The 16,263-nt window shown below is 38.1% G+C and overlaps 1 protein-coding gene across 6 annotated transcripts in view; it reads left to right on the top strand.

Annotated features, from left to right (window-relative positions):
* ADIPOR2 (adiponectin receptor 2) overlaps window positions 1–16,263 on the top strand; it is an 80,683-nt gene that overhangs the window by 30,329 nt on the left and 34,091 nt on the right. For 5 of the 6 annotated variants that reach the window (XM_086714429.1, XM_025930543.2, XM_086714427.1 and 2 more), the window contains exon 2: window positions 12,646–12,902. In XM_086714429.1, coding sequence (XP_086570555.1) covers window positions 12,732–12,902 — 171 coding nt within the window. In that variant the 5' untranslated portion in view covers window positions 12,646–12,731. Of the gene's footprint in view, window positions 1–9,589; window positions 9,751–12,645; window positions 12,903–16,263 lie in introns of those variants that run through there. The other variant, XM_086714428.1, reaches the window with a different exon arrangement.

A 16,263-nucleotide genomic window follows, 5' to 3' on the forward strand; every position in this document is an offset into this window, starting at 1 on the left:
GTTTAACACTTTTGGAACTGATGGTTTAGTGGGGCAAGATAGATAATAAGAAAGGGAACAAGTAAAAATATGATTTGAGAGTGGGAAGTGCTATGAAGGAAATTAAACAGTGTAAAGTGCTATCAGTGACTGGTATGGAGGATGGGGTAATGCTGTGTTAGGTAAGAATGGTCATGTAAGAGTTTTTACAAAAGGTGACTCTAGGGATCAGGTCTTTTTCCAGGTCCTGATGATGATCAAGATTGGTATAGACAAGGATTAAAAGAGTAAGTGAACCGATGAGTGAGCTTTATGAGTTAAATTGGAAAGATTGACAGGGGCAAAATCATGAAGGACCTTGTGGAGATTATGGAAAAGATTTTGGTTTTCCTTTGCACAAGGAATAAAATGTACTGGAAGGATTTTAGTGGGATAATTGGTATGATTTTTCTGTTTGAAAGAGCACTTTGGCCATTGTATAGAGGACTGTAGGTATAAGACAGGGAGACCCATTAGGGGATTATCAAAAGTATGCTTTTTTTTTTCAAATTAAATTTTATTTTCTTAAGTTTATTTATTTTGAGAGCGAGTGAGCGTGAGTGGGAAAGGGCCAGAGAGAAAGGAAGAGAGAGAATCCCAAGCAGGCTCTGTGCTGTCAGCACAGAGACCAATGCGGGGCTTGAACTCATGAACCCTGAGATCATGACCTGAGCTGAAATCAGGAGTCGGATACTTAATGAACTGAGCCACCTGGGTGCCCCTATCAAAAGTATTCTTGGTCAGAGAATACTGGATAACCTGGCTTAAGAAGTGTGACAGAGGAAAGGAAAAGAAATGGAAATAATTTGAGAGGTATTTTGGAGGTAAAATCTATACCATTTGCTAATGGATTGGATATGGCGATTTGAGATAAGGGAGGAATATCTTTAGCAATAATGTTGTGTAATACTATCCTCTAAGGCAAGTAAATCTATAGTATTAGCAAGTTGATTGTTGAATCAGCAAGTTGAAGAGTATAACTTAGAAAGGTAAAGCCTTAAATCATTAAGCAGGAAAATATAAGGTTAATAAACAGTGGTTTGGTTTATTTAATTCAGTGGCCAACTGACAGGCTAGGAATCACTAGAAAACATGTAGGGCATTCATACTTTGCCAGAAAGTGTACCTTTGGGACAAATAACCTGTCTGGAACTAAAAAGCCTTGGAGAGTCTTATAAAATAATAAATGTCAGGTTTAATGGAATGACCATGAATGCCATTAAGTGATTTTCTTTAGAGATAGAGCTCTTTATTCCAAGGTAAATGTTTTTAAAGTGGAACAGCCCTTAGGTGAAAGTAGGTATGGTATATAACATAATGATAGGTAAAGATGAGCTTTAATAGATTAAGATGGTCTTTTTGAGAATTGAAACATTCTAATACCAAGAATTTGAACTCATTGGGGGTCAGTTGTGAGATCTGGATCTGATTTTTGCTACTTACTTCCGTTGTTAGATCTCTACCTCTGAGGCTTAGGTCCCCCAGCCATAAGATAGGCACCTACTAGAAGAAAGCATTTAGTAATTCGAGGTTCTGAATGGAATGTACAAAAGTAAGGTTAATATGATAGCAGCCTTCTTTATCTCAAGACCACCAAGTTTTGTTTTATTTTCCTTATGAAAAGTAGGGAATTGAAGGGTTTAGTTGTGTTACTTTCTTATTCAGGGAGATTGTAGCAATTCTTTCTTTCCTTTTTTTTTTTTTTTTTTTAAATATTTATTGTCAAGTTAGCTAACATACATTGTATACAGTGTGCTCTTGGTTTCGGGGGTAGATTCCCGTGCTTTATTGCTTACATACAACATCCAGTGCTCATCCCAACAAGTGCCCTCCTCAGTGCCCATCACTCATTTCCATCTCTGCTCTGTCCCCCCCCACCAACTCTCAGTTTGTTCTCTGTATTTAAGAGTCTTTTATGTGTTTGCCTCCCTCTCTGTTTGAAACAATTTTTTCCCCTTACCTTCCCCCATGGTCTTCTGTTAATTTTCTCAAGTTCCACCTATGAGTGAAAACATATGATATCTCTTTCTCTGACTGACTTGCTTCACTTAGCATAATACCTTCCAGTTCCATTCGTGTCATTGCAAATGGCAGGATTTCATTCTTTCTCTTTGCCAAGTAGTATTCCATTGTATATATAAACCACATCTTCTTTATCCATTCATCAGTTGATGGACATTTGGGCTCTTTCCATGATTTGGCTATTGTTGAAAGTACTGCTATTAATATTGGGGTATAAATGGCCCTATGAATTAGCACTCCTGTATCTTTTGGATAAATTTCTAGTAGTGCAATTGCCTAGGTCATAGGATAGTTCTATTTTTAATTTTTTGAGGCACCTCCACACTTTTCCAGAGAGGCTGCACCAGTTTGTGTTCCCACCAGGAGTGCAAAAGAGATCCTCTCTGTGCATCCTTGCCACCATCTGTTGTTTCCTGAGTTAATTGTAGCCACTCTGACAGGTGTGAGGTGGTATCTCATTGTGGTTTTGATTTGTATTTCGCTGATGATGAGTGATGTTAAGCATCTTTTCTTGTGTCTGTTGGCCATCTGGATGTCTTCTTTGGAAAAGTGTCTATTCATGTCTTCTGCCCACTTCTTCACTGAATTATTTTTCATGTGTTTAGTTTGATAAGTTCTTTATAGATTTTGGATACTAACCCTTTATCTGTAAGTCATTTGCAAATACCTTCTTCCATTCTGTCGGTTATCTTTTAGTTTTGTTGATTGTTTCCTTTGCAGTGCAGAAGCTTTTTATCTTGAGGGGGTCCCAATATTTAATTTTTGCTTTTATTTCTCCTGCCTTCAGAGACGGGTTGAGTAAGAAGTTGCTGCGGTTGAGGTCAAAGAAGTTGTTGCCTGTTTTCCCTTCTAGGGTTTTGATGGTTTCCTGTCTCACATCTAGGTCTTTCATCCATTTTGAGTTTGTTTTTGTGTATGGTGTAAGAAAGTGGTCCAGTTCATTCTTCTGCATGTTGCTGTCCAGTTCTTCCAGCACCATTTGCTGAAGAGACTGTCTTTATTCCATTGGATACTCTTTCCTGCTTTGTCAAAGGTTAGTTGGGCATGTATTTGTAGGTCCAGTTCTGGGTTCTCTGTTCTATTCCATTGGTCTATGTGTCTGTTTTGTGCCAATACCGTACTGTCTTGATGATTACAGCTTTGTAGTAGAGGCTAAAGCCTGGGATTGTGATGCCTCCGCTTTAGTTTTCTTTTTCAACATTACTTTGGCTATTCGGGGTCTTTTGTGGTTCCATATAAATTTTACAATTGTTTGTTCTAGCTTTGAGAAGAATGCTGGTGCAGTTTTGGTTGGGATTGAATGTGTAGATTGCTTTGGGTAGTATTGACATTTTAACTATATTTTTTCTCCCAATCTATGAGCATGGAATGTTTTTCCATTTCTTTGTGTCTTCAGTTTCTTTCATAAGTTTTCTATAGTTTTCAGCATACAGATCTTCTACATCTTTGGTTAGGTTTATTCCTAGGTATTTTATGGTTCTTGGTGCAATTGTAAATCGGCTCAATTTCTTGATTTCTCTTTCTGTTGCTTTATTGTTGATGTATAGAAATGCAGCTGATTTCTGTACATTGATTTTGTATCCTGTGACTTTGCTGAATTCACATATCATTTCTAGCAGCTTTTTGGTGGAGTCTTACGGGTTTTCCATGTAGAGTCTCATGTCATCTGCGAAAAGTGAAAGTTTGACTTCTTTGCCAATTTGGATACCCTTTATTTCATTCTGTTGTCTGCTGAGGCTAGGACTTCCAACACTATGTTAAACAACAGTGGTGAGAGTACATTCCTGCCGTGTTCCTGTCATGTTCCTGATTTTGGGGAAAACTCTGGTTTTCCACATTGAGGATGATATTGGCTATGGGCTTTTCATGGGCTTTTTATGATATATGTTCCTTCTATCCCGATTTTCTTGAGGGTTTTTATTAAGAAAGGATGCTGTATGTTGTCAGATGCTTTTTCTGCACCTGTTGATAGGATCATATGGTTCTTATCCTTTATTCTATTAATGTGATGTATCACATGGATTGATTTGCAAGTATTGAACCATCCCTGCAGCCCAGGAATGAATCCCACTTGATCATGGTGAATAATTCTTTTAATATACTGTTGAGTTCGATTTGCAAGTATCTTGTTGAGAATTTTTTCATCCATGTTCCTGAGTGATATTGGACTGTAATTGTCCTTTTTAGTGGGTTCTCTGGTTTGGGAATCACTGTAATGCTGGCTTCATAGAATGAGTCTGGAAGCTTTCCTTCCGTTTCTGTTTTTTGGAACAGCTTGAGAAGATAGAGATTTAACTCTGCTTTAAATGTCTGGTAGAATTCCCCTGGGAAGTCATCCCAGGACTTTTATTTGTTGGGAGATTTTTGATAACTGATTGAATTTCTTTGTTGGTTATGGGTCTTTTCAAATTTTCTATTTCTTCCTGTTTGAGTTTTGGTAGTGTGTGGGTGTCTAGGAATTTGTCCATTTCTTCCAGGTTGTCCAGTTTGTTGGCATGCTTTTTCATAGTATTCTCTAATAATTATATTTCTGTGGTGTTGGTTGTGATCGCTCCTCTTTCATTCGTGATTTCATCTATTTGGGTTCTCTTTTTTTGAGAATTCTGGCTAGGGGTTTATCAGTTTTGTTTATTTTTCCAAAAAACCAGCTCTTAAATTCATTGATCCGTTCTGCTGGTTTTTTTTTTTTTTTTTTTTTAATTCTATATTGTTTATTTCTGCCCTAATCTTTATTATTTCTCTTCTTCTGCTGGCTTTGGGGTTTCTTTGCTGTTGTGCTTATAGTTCCTTTAGGTGTATGGTTAGATTTTGTGTTTGAGATTTTTCTTGTTTCTTGAGATAGGCCTGGATGGCAATGTATTTTCCCCTTAAGACTGCCTTTGGACTGTCATGTTTTCATTTTCATTTGCTTTTGTATATTTTTAAATTTCTTCTTTAATTGCTTGGTTCTTTTTCTGAAGAAATGTTCTTTAACCTCCATGCATTTGGGGGTTTTCCAAATTTTTTCTTGTGGTTGATTTTAAGTTTCATAGCATTGTGATCTGAAAATATGCATGGTATGATCTCAGTTCTTTTATATTTATTGAGGGCTATTTTGTGACCCAGTATATGATCTATCTTGGAGGATGTTCCATGTGCACTTGAGAAGAATGTGTATTCTGCTTTTGGATGAATAGTTCTTAATATATCTGTCAAATCCATCTGGTCCAGTGTATCATTCAAGGCCATTATTTCTTTATTGATTTTCTGCCTAGATGATCTGTCCATTGTTGTAAGTGGAGTATTAAGGTCCCCTGCAATTACTGTATTCTTACCAATAAGATTGCTTATGTTTGTGATTAATTGATTTATATATTTGGGTGCCTCCAAGTTGGGGGTGTAAACATTTGTGATTGTTGGCTTATCTTGATGGATAGACCCTGTAATTATGATATAATGCCCTTTTTCATCTCTTGTTACAGCCTTTAGTTTAAAATCTAGTTTGTCTAAGTATGGCTACTCCAGCTTTGTTTTGACTTCCAGTAGCATGATAATGGTTCTCCATCTTCTCACTTTCAATCTGAAGGTGTTTTCAGGTCTAAAATGAGTCTCTCATAGATAGCATATAGATGGATCTTGTTTTTTTATCCATTCTGATACCCTGTATCTTTTGATTGCAGCATTTAGTTGATTTACATTCAGCATTATTGAAAGATATGGATTTAGAGTCATTGTGTTATCTGTAGGTTTAATGCTTGTGGTGATGTCTCTGGTCCCTTGTGGTCTTTGTAGCATTCCACTCACAGAGTCCCCATTAGGATCTCTTCCAGGGCTGGTTTAGTGGTCATGAACTCCTTAATTTTTTGTCTGGGAACCTTTATCTCTCCGTCTATTCTGAATAACAGCTTTTCTGGATAAAGGATTCTTGGCTGCATATTTTTCCTATTCAGCACATTGAATATTTCCTGCCCCCCCCCCCCCCCCCTTCTGGCCTGCCAAGTTTCAGTGGACAGGTCTGCTACTACCCTTATGTATCTACCCTTGTAGATTAAGGGCTGTTTGTGTCTGGCTGCTTTCAGAATTACCTTTTTATCTTTGTATTTTGCCAATTTCACTATGAAATGCCTTGGAGAAGACTTATTCTTGTTAAATCTGAAGGGAGTTCTTTGTGCCTCCTGGATATGGATGTCTGCCTCCTTCCCCAAATTAGAGACGTTCTCAGCTATAATTGTGTTCAAATAAACCTTCTGCCCCCTTTTCTTGCTCTTCTTTAGGAATTCTTATGATATGGATATTGCTACGTTTCATTGAATCACTTCGTTCTCTAATTCTCCCCTTGTGGTGTGGTATTTTCTTATCTCTTTCTTGGCTTCATCGTTTTCCATAATTTTATCTTCTGTTTCACTTATTCTCCCCTCTGCTTTCTCCATCCTTGATGTCACTGCGTCTGGTTTATTTTGAACCTCATTTACAGCATTTCTGAATTCATTGTGACTATTCCTTAGTTCCTTGATCTCTGCAGCAATAGATTCTCTGCTGTCTTCTACACTTTTTTCAAGCCCAGCTATTAATCTTATGACTATTAATCTAAAATCTCTAGCTGTCATTTCTTCCTCTCTTGTCATTTCTTCCTAGAATTTCTTTTGAGGAGAATTCTTCCATTTTTTCATTTTGGGTAGTTTTCTGTACCTTATGTGTTTTAAAAGCTTATTATGTGTCCTACACCTGGAAGCACTATTATATTAAAATGGGGTCATACACTATCCAGGGCCTGGTCCTTTAGGAGGTGTTTTTGGAGTGTGTTGCGTGCTGTCTGTTGTTGTGACTCTGGGTGCTTTATCTTCCTACTTGTAGTGGTGGTTTGGGCCTTCCACCAGGTAAGCTTTGATTTGTTCATCGAAGTAGCCCTGGAAAAAATTTAAAAAAAAGAAAAAGGGGGGTGTGGTAGAAGAAGGCTATCCCATACAAAAAGAGAAATGACGGGTAGGGAAAAAGAAAACAAACAAAAAAAAAATTGACCAGGCAGAGAATCAGAGAAACTATACGGCTTAATCCAGAGAGAGAGAGAGAGAGAGAGAGAGAGAGAGAGGAAAATAAAGAAGGAGATACAGAAGAGGTGTAAAAAGAATAGATTAAAAATGTCTGCTTAAACAACTCAATAACCTTAGTAACCAGAATAGAGAGGGGAAGGAATAAGCAGAAGAAAAGGAAGAAGGAAAAAGATACATATTATTTTATATGTATATATAAAATAAGAATTGCAAGAATCAAATCAGAAAATGCAAAAATGCTGGACTGGTATCTGATGGTGCCTTGGAACTGGTGGCAGTGCTGGTCTGGAGGAGGGTCTGTCTGGTCTGGTCATTGTCAATCTTGCTCAGGTAGACATGCAGTTACCAGGCTCAGAGGGGTGTGGTTTGGTGTAGGTGGTCCCGCCTCCACTGTGGGCCCCTCATCCATTCCCTGAAGCCCCACCTTGTTGGTGATGGGGAGAAAAATGGCGATATCCCAGTCTCTTTCCCCCTGGACCGGGTGTCCCAAACCACTCTGTTCAGGCCATCCTCACTGTGCTGGGCAAGTGTGCTCCACAGTCTCCTGCACCTCCAAAGTGCTTGGCTGGGATTCAAACCCCGATATCTTAAAGGATCCCGCTCCAAGTGCCCTGGTTCCAGGGAAGTGCCACTCCAGAAGCCAACAAAGGGCCTCTGGCTCCTCACAGTGCTAGGCGGGCATGAGTGAGCAGGTTTGTTGGACGTCTTAAAGGATCCTGCTCTGCGCCCCAGTTCTGGGGTAGCACTACTCTGCTCAGCTGGTAAGGGGCCTCTGGCTGGCAGGAACCTGCAGAGTCTTTTGTTCTTGGAATGGCTTTTTGCCTTCTTCCCACAGCATTCAAGGGAGAGGATTGTTGTCTCTGACTGTGCCTCTGAGCTGGCTACGGAGACTGGGGCTGGCTCCCCTCCTCCCCAGGTGTGTGCACAGGGTGGCTCCAGTCTGGAGAAAGCCCTGCCACCCTAGAATGAGGTAGAAATTGGTTCCTTTTTTTTCTGTTCCCAGGTCTGTGGTTTTTCTCTTGTCCAAATACAGTCCTACATTTCCACAGCCTCCCTTTCTCTTCCTTTTGTCTTTCCACCGAGGGGAAACCTCCCGGCTATGCCTGTGCCACCCGTTTTATCTCTCCTAGTTTGCAATCACACACCTATAGCCTGCCTAGTTGTCCCATGGGTCCCTGGAGATGTTTCTGTCACTGTAGCTCAGATTCCTGGAATTCCCAGTCTTCTGGCCTTAATACTGCTGTGTTTGAGGGATGAGGGAACTTTGGGTCCCCCTACTTCTCCACCATGTTGACTCCTCCCCTAGAGATTATAGCAATTCTTTTTTTTTTTTTTTTAATTTTTTTTTTCAACGTTTATTTATTTTTGGGACAGAGAGAGACAGAGCATGAATGGGGGAGGGGCAGAGAGAGAGGGAGACACAGAATTGGAAACAGGCTCCAGGCTCTGAGCCATCAGCCCAGAGCCTGACGCGGGGCTCGAACTCACAGACCGCAAGATCGTGACCTGGCTGAAGTCGGACGCTTAACCGACTGCGCCACCCAGGTGCCCCGAGATTATAGCAATTCTAAAGGCATTTGCAAAGTACAGCTCTTAGAGAATCATTAAAAAATACTGCTTGTGAAAAGAGATTTATGACAGCCCCAAATTTGTCAAGTGGCATTGGCAGGCAATAGCTCAAATTCTGTGAAACATCTAACTCAGATATCCACATACTGTTATTGGTAGGTGTTATTTTGAATTGTTAAAACTAAAAATTGATCATTTTTGGTGATTTCTATCTGTATAAAGGTCTGGCTTAAGAGAGCTGTATGTGATGAATAGGCTATACTATGTACAAAAGTTATATATATAAAATAATGTAACTTTTTTTTATTACATTAAAAATGTGACCTTTGGAGTTGTCATTTCATGATCAGTCTTTTAATTGTTTCAGACTCAGAGGTTATAGGACAGTTTATATAAAATATGGAAAGGTGGGGTGCCTGGGTGGCTCGTTTGAGTGTCAGACTCTTGACCTTGGCTCAGGTCGTGATCCCAAGGTCATGGGATTGAGCCCCGTGTCGCGTTTTACACTTGAGTGTCGAGCTTGCTTGAGATTCTCTCTCTCTCTCTCTCTCTCTCTCTCTCTCTCTCTCTCTCCCTCTCCCTCTCTCTCCCTCCCTCCCTCCCTCCCTCTCTCTCTCTCCCTCTCTCTCTCTCTCTCCCTCTCTCCCTCTCTCTCTCTCTCTCTCTCTCTCTCCCTCCCTCTCCCCCTCCCTCCCTCTCCCCCTCCCTCCCTCTCCTCCCCTCCCTCTTCCCCTCCCTCTCCCTCTCCCTCTCCCTCTTTCTCTCTCTTTCTGCCCGTCTCCCCTGCTTGTAAGTGCGTGCGCTTCTCTCTCTAAAAAAGAAAACAATGCAGAAAGGAATGCTTAATTTTCTTTTATGTTCTGAATACTTGGAAAATTTTATTTTTTTTAATGTTTACTTATTTTTGAGGGAGAGAAAGAGAGAGAGCATGAGCAGAGGAGGGGCAGAGAGAGAGGGAGACACAGATCCAAAGCAGGCTTCAGGCTTTGAGCTGCCAGCACAGAACCCAGTGTGGGGCCCGAACCCACGAACTGTGAGATCATGACCTGAGCCAGACACTTAACCTACTGAGCCACCCAGGCACCCCTGAATACTTGGAAAATCTTAAAAGGTACCTATACTTAATGATTTTGGTAGTAAAAACTATATTTAGTGCTTGTGACTATTTTCATTTTTTATTAATTTTTAGAATTATTAAATTTATATTGGAACAGATTCACGAAGTACAAAATTCTGATCTTAGAGAAAGTTTTAAGTCTTTCACTATTATGACGTTTGCTATGGTTTTTTTCATATATGACTTATGTGAACATTTCCTTCTCTTCCTGTTTTACTGAGTGTTTTTATCATGAAAAGGTGTTGAATCTTGTCAAGTGTTTTTTCTGAATCAGTTGTGATGCTTATGTATTTTTCCTTCATTTTATTAATGTGATGTATTACATTGATGGATTTATCTGTATTGAACTAGTCTTTCATTCTAGGAGTAAGTCCAGTTGTCATGGTGTTTCTTTTATGAAGGCCATGCAGCAGAAGATCTATAAGATATTTGGTGGGACAGACCTAAGATTTTCTTCCTCCTCCCTGCTCCTGCCACTCTACTCTCCCTTCCCCTTTCCCTTCCTTCCCCTTCCCTTTTCCCTTCCTTCCCCTTCTTCCCTTTTTCCTTTCTTTTCCTTTCTTTTCCTTTCCTTTTCCTTTCCTTTTCCTTTCCTTTCCTTTCCTTTCCTTTCCTTTCCTTTCCTTTCCTTTCCTTTTTCTTTTTTCTCTTTTCTTTTCTGTTTATTTATTTTGCGAGAGAGTGCTGGTGAGCGAGGGGAAGGGCAGAAAGAGAGGGAGACAGAAGAGAATCCCAAGCAGACTTCATACTGTCAGTGCAGAGCTGGACGCAAGACTCAAACTCACAAACCACGAGATCATGATCTAAGCTGAAATCAGAGAGCTTAGTCGACTGTGCCCCTGGAAAACTTATTTCTTATTATTTGCTTTTTTTTTTTTTCTGAGTTGTGGATTACAAAACAATTCTAACTTAATAGAACATTCCATTTATATTCTCATAAATGAGCAATACTCCTCCATGTATAGCTCCCACTTATGAGAAGTTTAGTGTGGTCATATTTCAAGGCTACTTTGCAGTAAACTTTATTTTACTTGCTACAATTTGTGAATAAAGATTCTGATTCTGTAGTTTACTTGCCATATGAGCCAAATGACTTTAGGGTTCAAGTTTTTATCTTTTTTTCCCCCCAATCTTAATCTTTTGGGTATAGAAAGAACATGGATATTGTGCAGGCCAGAAAGACCTGGATATAAATTCCAGCTGCTCCTCTTGACTAATGGTCTTGAATAAATTAACTAATCTCCAGGTCTCAGTTTCCACATCTATAAAATCAGAGATAAAATATCCCAGGGGGCTATATATTAGGGTTATGTGAGATACCACCTGTAAATTCTCTGGTATGGAATTTAACTTTGTTGAATTGTTGATCTGCAGTAAATGTTAGCTTCCTCTTCCCTGAAACAAAATGAAATGGTGGGTGTGAAATAGCTTTGTGAAGTGTACATAAATAAACAGAAATCATTAACATTGTTTTCTCTTTCAGAATTTGGCATTAATAGCATAGTTTATAATCTCAATATTATTAATATGCTTGCTTAGGTCCTTATGTGATAGGAATGTGCTAAGTTTTGGTGATCCTTAAAGATTTGTATTTGTTCTTGCTCCAGAACTTTGAAAGCCCTTAGAGAAATCCTGAAGCAAACTCAAATGATTTGTTAAACGTATAGTTGGCTAATTTTTAGTCCAGTTTGAATTCTAGGACTGATTCTTAGTTTTAGTACCCATATATATGAAAACCAGATCCACATTTTACCTTCTTTTTATAATATCCAGGCCTTCCACTTTGCCCTACTCCTCCTTTTCCCCAGTAAGAACTTTGAATCTCATGGGATTTATAGCATAACACATACCCTCGCTTTATCATGTTTTAGTGTTTCTAGTTGGATTGGCTGTGATAATGACCTTATTAGTGTATATAACTACATGTCTAAATTAAGTTTTGCATGTGAGTTAAGAGGGTCAAGGACTTGAAATAATTTAACACCTAGGAAACGTACTACAGTCTAGTTTAGAGAGATAGTGATGATTTCTGGAAGTGTTTTTACACAAAGAACATTTAAATATTATTTATCATATATTCATTAAACATTCATGTGCATAGTACTTTCTGGGAACTCAAGGAATGTAAAAGGAGTATGCTCTCTCTGGTCCTGAGTTTCTTGCCTTCCAGAGTAGTCTAGTTAGAATTCAAAACAACTCAAATACTGAAATGTCAGATGTTTAAGCAATTTATATGCAAAATATTACCAATAATATGTGCTATAAAAGTCACAGACTTTGTCCTGTTTCATACAAAGTATGGTGAATTTTTGTTTCCTTACCTGAAAAGTAGAAACACAAAAAATATACTCTGTAGGGTCATTGTGATGTTTAAATGAGATTAGATATGTAAGACCCAGCTGTATTCTTTCTGCAGATAGGTATGTTTTTCATCGAAAAAGTAATGGTATATTGTAAAATAGTATGTATATTTGAAACAGTAATGGCATATTGTAAAAAAAAAAAAAAATGCAGACAGAACAAAATGATTTGTTAAACAAATAGTTGGCCGATTTTTAGTCCAATTTGAATTCTCACTTGAGACCATAACTTCTTCTCTGTGTACCAAGCACAGTTTTGAGTATTTTCCAATAATTACTCTGTGTACATATACAGTTATAGTTTTATAACTTCTGGGAACATTATCTGCATTGTCTTGTATACTGCTTTTTTTTTATTTACAAATAGATTTTGGCAATCTTTCCTAGATATTATATACATTGTTTTATTTTTCTTAATGATTGCTTAGCATTCTTTTGTTTGAGTGTATAACATAACCTGTATCTTCCTCCAGCACTCATTTAATGTGTTTATTTAAAATATGTTAATTCATAACTTTCCTCTCCTTAGAGTCAACTCAGTATCCAGAAAATCCATCCTCCCAAGAAGAAGGGACAGAAAGAAACATCTCTTTGTAAGAAAGGCTTGATTGTCCCATGAACCAGACAGCAGAAAACCGATTGGGGTGCAGCAGGACTCCAGAGCCAGATATAAGGCTCAGAAAAGGGCACCAACTTGATGGTACAAGGAAAAGTGATAATGACAACCACCAAGGAAATTTGGAGCCTATTTTAGAGGCATCTGTTCTTTCTTCGTATCATAAAAAAGTAAGTTAAAGGGGGAAGGATGGTAAGTAAAACAAAGTTTATGGGAATGTGGTTGGAAGGAGGATATTAAAAAAAATGTATGGGACATTGCTGGAGAGAGGATGGGGTTTTGAAAAGGAATCTTGAGCATATTTGTTTTTGTTTTTGTTCAAGATGATTTGAAGTCCCATTTTTAAATTGGCTAGGTATTCTTTGATTTTACAATCCTTTTCTGCTGACACTTAAAATCATACTTTATCTGCTTTATTTTGTTTGAGAAGGGAAATGGGTTTTTGTAGTTACTATTTAGTCTTTATAATTCAACTTTATTATTTATTTTTTAATTTTTAAAAATGTTTTATTTATTTTTGAGAGAAAGACAGAGAGCAAGCAGATGAGGGGTAGAGAGAGAGAGGGAGACACAGAATCCGAAGCAGGCTCTAAGCCCTGAGCTGTCAGCACAGAGCCCTACGTGGGGCTTGAACCCATGACCGTGAGAGCATGACCTGAGCCGAAGTTGGTTGCTTAACCGACTGAGCCACCCAGACACCCATAAACTGTATTTTAGTTACGACATTATCATTTATAATTTTGGAGAAATTCTAACTCTGTGCTGGAACTGCTTCTCCAAATATGGTTTTTCTCCAGTGCATACCTTGGGAGTCATTAGAATTCTGGGAACAGAAGGTAGGTTTTAATTTTTCCTTTTACTTCCCAGAGAAAAGAGCAGCTTTTAAATTATTTAAGCACATCTACCTAGAGAGCAAAGGCATAAGTGTTTGTGAACAGCATCAGAAAGTCCTTATTATAGGGGCACCTGGCTAGCTCAGTTGGTTGACCATCTGATTTCAGCTCAGGTCACGATCTCACAGTTTGTGAGTTTGAGCCCTGCATTAGGCTCTCTGCTCTCAGTGCAGAGCCTGCTTCCAATCCTCTGTCTCCCTTTCTCTCTGTCCTTCCCCTGCTCATGCTCTCTCTCCCTCAAGAATAAATAACTATTAAAAAATATAGTAAAATATTTGTATACTATAAGCTCTTATTATAGATATTTAGCTATATGCTTTGTAACTTTGAATCACGTAGCATGTGTTCAGTGTTGTGGGTCTAGTACAATGTTTCTAAAACTAGGTTGTGTCCATTAGTGGTTTGTGAAATTTTGGTACTGTACGCTGTGTTTAAAATATTAAGCAGCAAAATAGAACAAAGAGGTGCATATATGTAGTAATGTTCATTTAAACTATGTTATTTGATGAAATTGTTTAGTTTTATATAGATAATGTATACAGATATGAAAAATACATACATGTGAGTTGTAGCTAAAAACATTTTGAAAGCCTCTACTCCAAATTGCATCTGTACCGTCCTAAGACATACATTGGTTGTGTGGGTAATAGTGGTGTTGGTTTGAACTCCAGAGGGTTGTCTTGTCCTTTCAGGTCTTTTATAAGAATTTCATCAGAGCATTGTAGCAGTATAGGTACAGAATAGGAAATTTAAAGTATTTCTTCTGTTCTTGGTAACACTTTCTTTATAAGTCAGCTTTATCTTCTTGGCTAGGTTGTACTATGGTGAAGGATTATTTGCATGCATGTGGGTGTATATACCCATACATACACAGGACAGATTAGTAGGATTAAAAAAAAAAAAAAGCTGTTTGCCTACACTACATGTGATACAATTTGGCTTTTAAGCCAGCATTATTATTTTTTTTAAAAAAGTTGACCAGATAATCTGGGTCAAGAACTTGTATCAACACTTAAGACCTTGCCTTCTTGCTGCATTTTACTGTAATAAGTACTAGCAACTAAGATTTCCCTATCCAAGCTGAGCCAGCTGTTTTCCTCATTTGCTGCTAAGGCCTAAGCAATGTTACTAAGCTTGGATGAGTGACTGGGGTTATCTTTTTTTTTTTTTTTTTTCCTTTTTATTATAGTGAGCACAACATGAAATCTACCCTCTTAACACATTTTTTAAGTGTATGGTACATTATTGCTAACTATATGCACATTAGATCTCTAGAACTTTTTCATCTTACATGACTGAAACTCTATAGCCATTGAATAGCAACTCCCCATTTTTCTCTGCCCTTGCTAGCCCTTGGCAACCACTATTCTGCTTTCTGCTTTTATGAGTTTGACCACTTTAGACACCTTGTATAAGTGGAGTCATACAGTATCTTGCTTTCTATTACTGGCTTATTTCATTTAGCATCATATCCTCAAAGTTTGTGCATGTTGTAACATGTGATGAGGCTTCTTTCTTTTTTTTTTTTTAAATGTTTTTATTTATTTTTGATACAGAGACAGAGCATGAGCAGGGGAGGGGCAGAGAGAGAGGGGCAGATACAGAATCTGAAGCAGGCTCCAGGCTCTGAGCTGTCAGCACAGAGCCTGATGCAGGGCTCAAACTCACAGAGTATGAGATCATGACCTGAGCTGAAGTCGGACACTCAACCAACTGAGCCACCCAGGTGCCCCGAGGCTTCTTTCTTAAGGCTAAATAATATTCCATTGTAGGTGTATACCACATTGCTTTTATCCATCCATCCACTGATTGACATTTAGGTTTTTTTCCATGTCTTGGCTATTGTGAATAATGCTACCAATAATGTTTTCAGTTCTTTTGCGTAAATACCCAGAAGTAGGATTACTGGGTCATAAGAGTTCTATTTTACTTTTTTTTGAGGAACTTCCATACTGTTTTCCATAGGAGCTGCATCATTTTACATTCCTGTCAATAGAGCACAAAGGGTCTAATTTTTCCATATCCTCGCCAACACCTACTATTTTCTTTTTTGATAATGGCTATCATAACAGATGTGATGTGGAACATCATTGTAGTTTTGTGATAGGTTTCTTTGATGTTAGTGATGTTGAGCATCCTTTTCATATAGCAGTATGTGTCTTTGAAGAAATGTCTGTTCACATACTTTACCCATTTTTTTAAGCCAGTATAAAGTGATTGAGGCCCCCTACCCCCTGTTGAGTTACATGTATTTTAGATATTAACTCCTTATCAGATATATGGTTTGCAGGTATTTTCTCCTATTCTGTAGGTTATCTTTTCATTCTGTTGATTTTTCTGTTGTTGCCATGTAGTAGCTTTTTAGTGTGACATTCTCCAAATTGTCTAATTTTTGCTTTTATTATTTGTGCTATTGGTGTCATACCCAAGAAATCATTGCCAAGACCAATATTATGAAACTATTTCTCTATATTTTCTTCAAGGAAATTTGTAGTTTCAGGTCTTACATTTAAGTTTTTTTTGAGTTAAGTCATTTTGAATTGTTTTTTTTTTTATGTTATGTAAGATAAGGGTCCGGTTTTACTCTTTTGCATGTAGGTAATCCAGTTTTCCAGCACCATTTATTGAAGAGATTGTA

Source organism: Puma concolor, chromosome B4 (assembly GCF_028749965.1).
Source record: "Puma concolor isolate L17-30 chromosome B4, mPumCon1.1.hap2, whole genome shotgun sequence".
Lineage (NCBI taxonomy): Eukaryota > Metazoa > Chordata > Mammalia > Carnivora > Felidae > Puma > Puma concolor.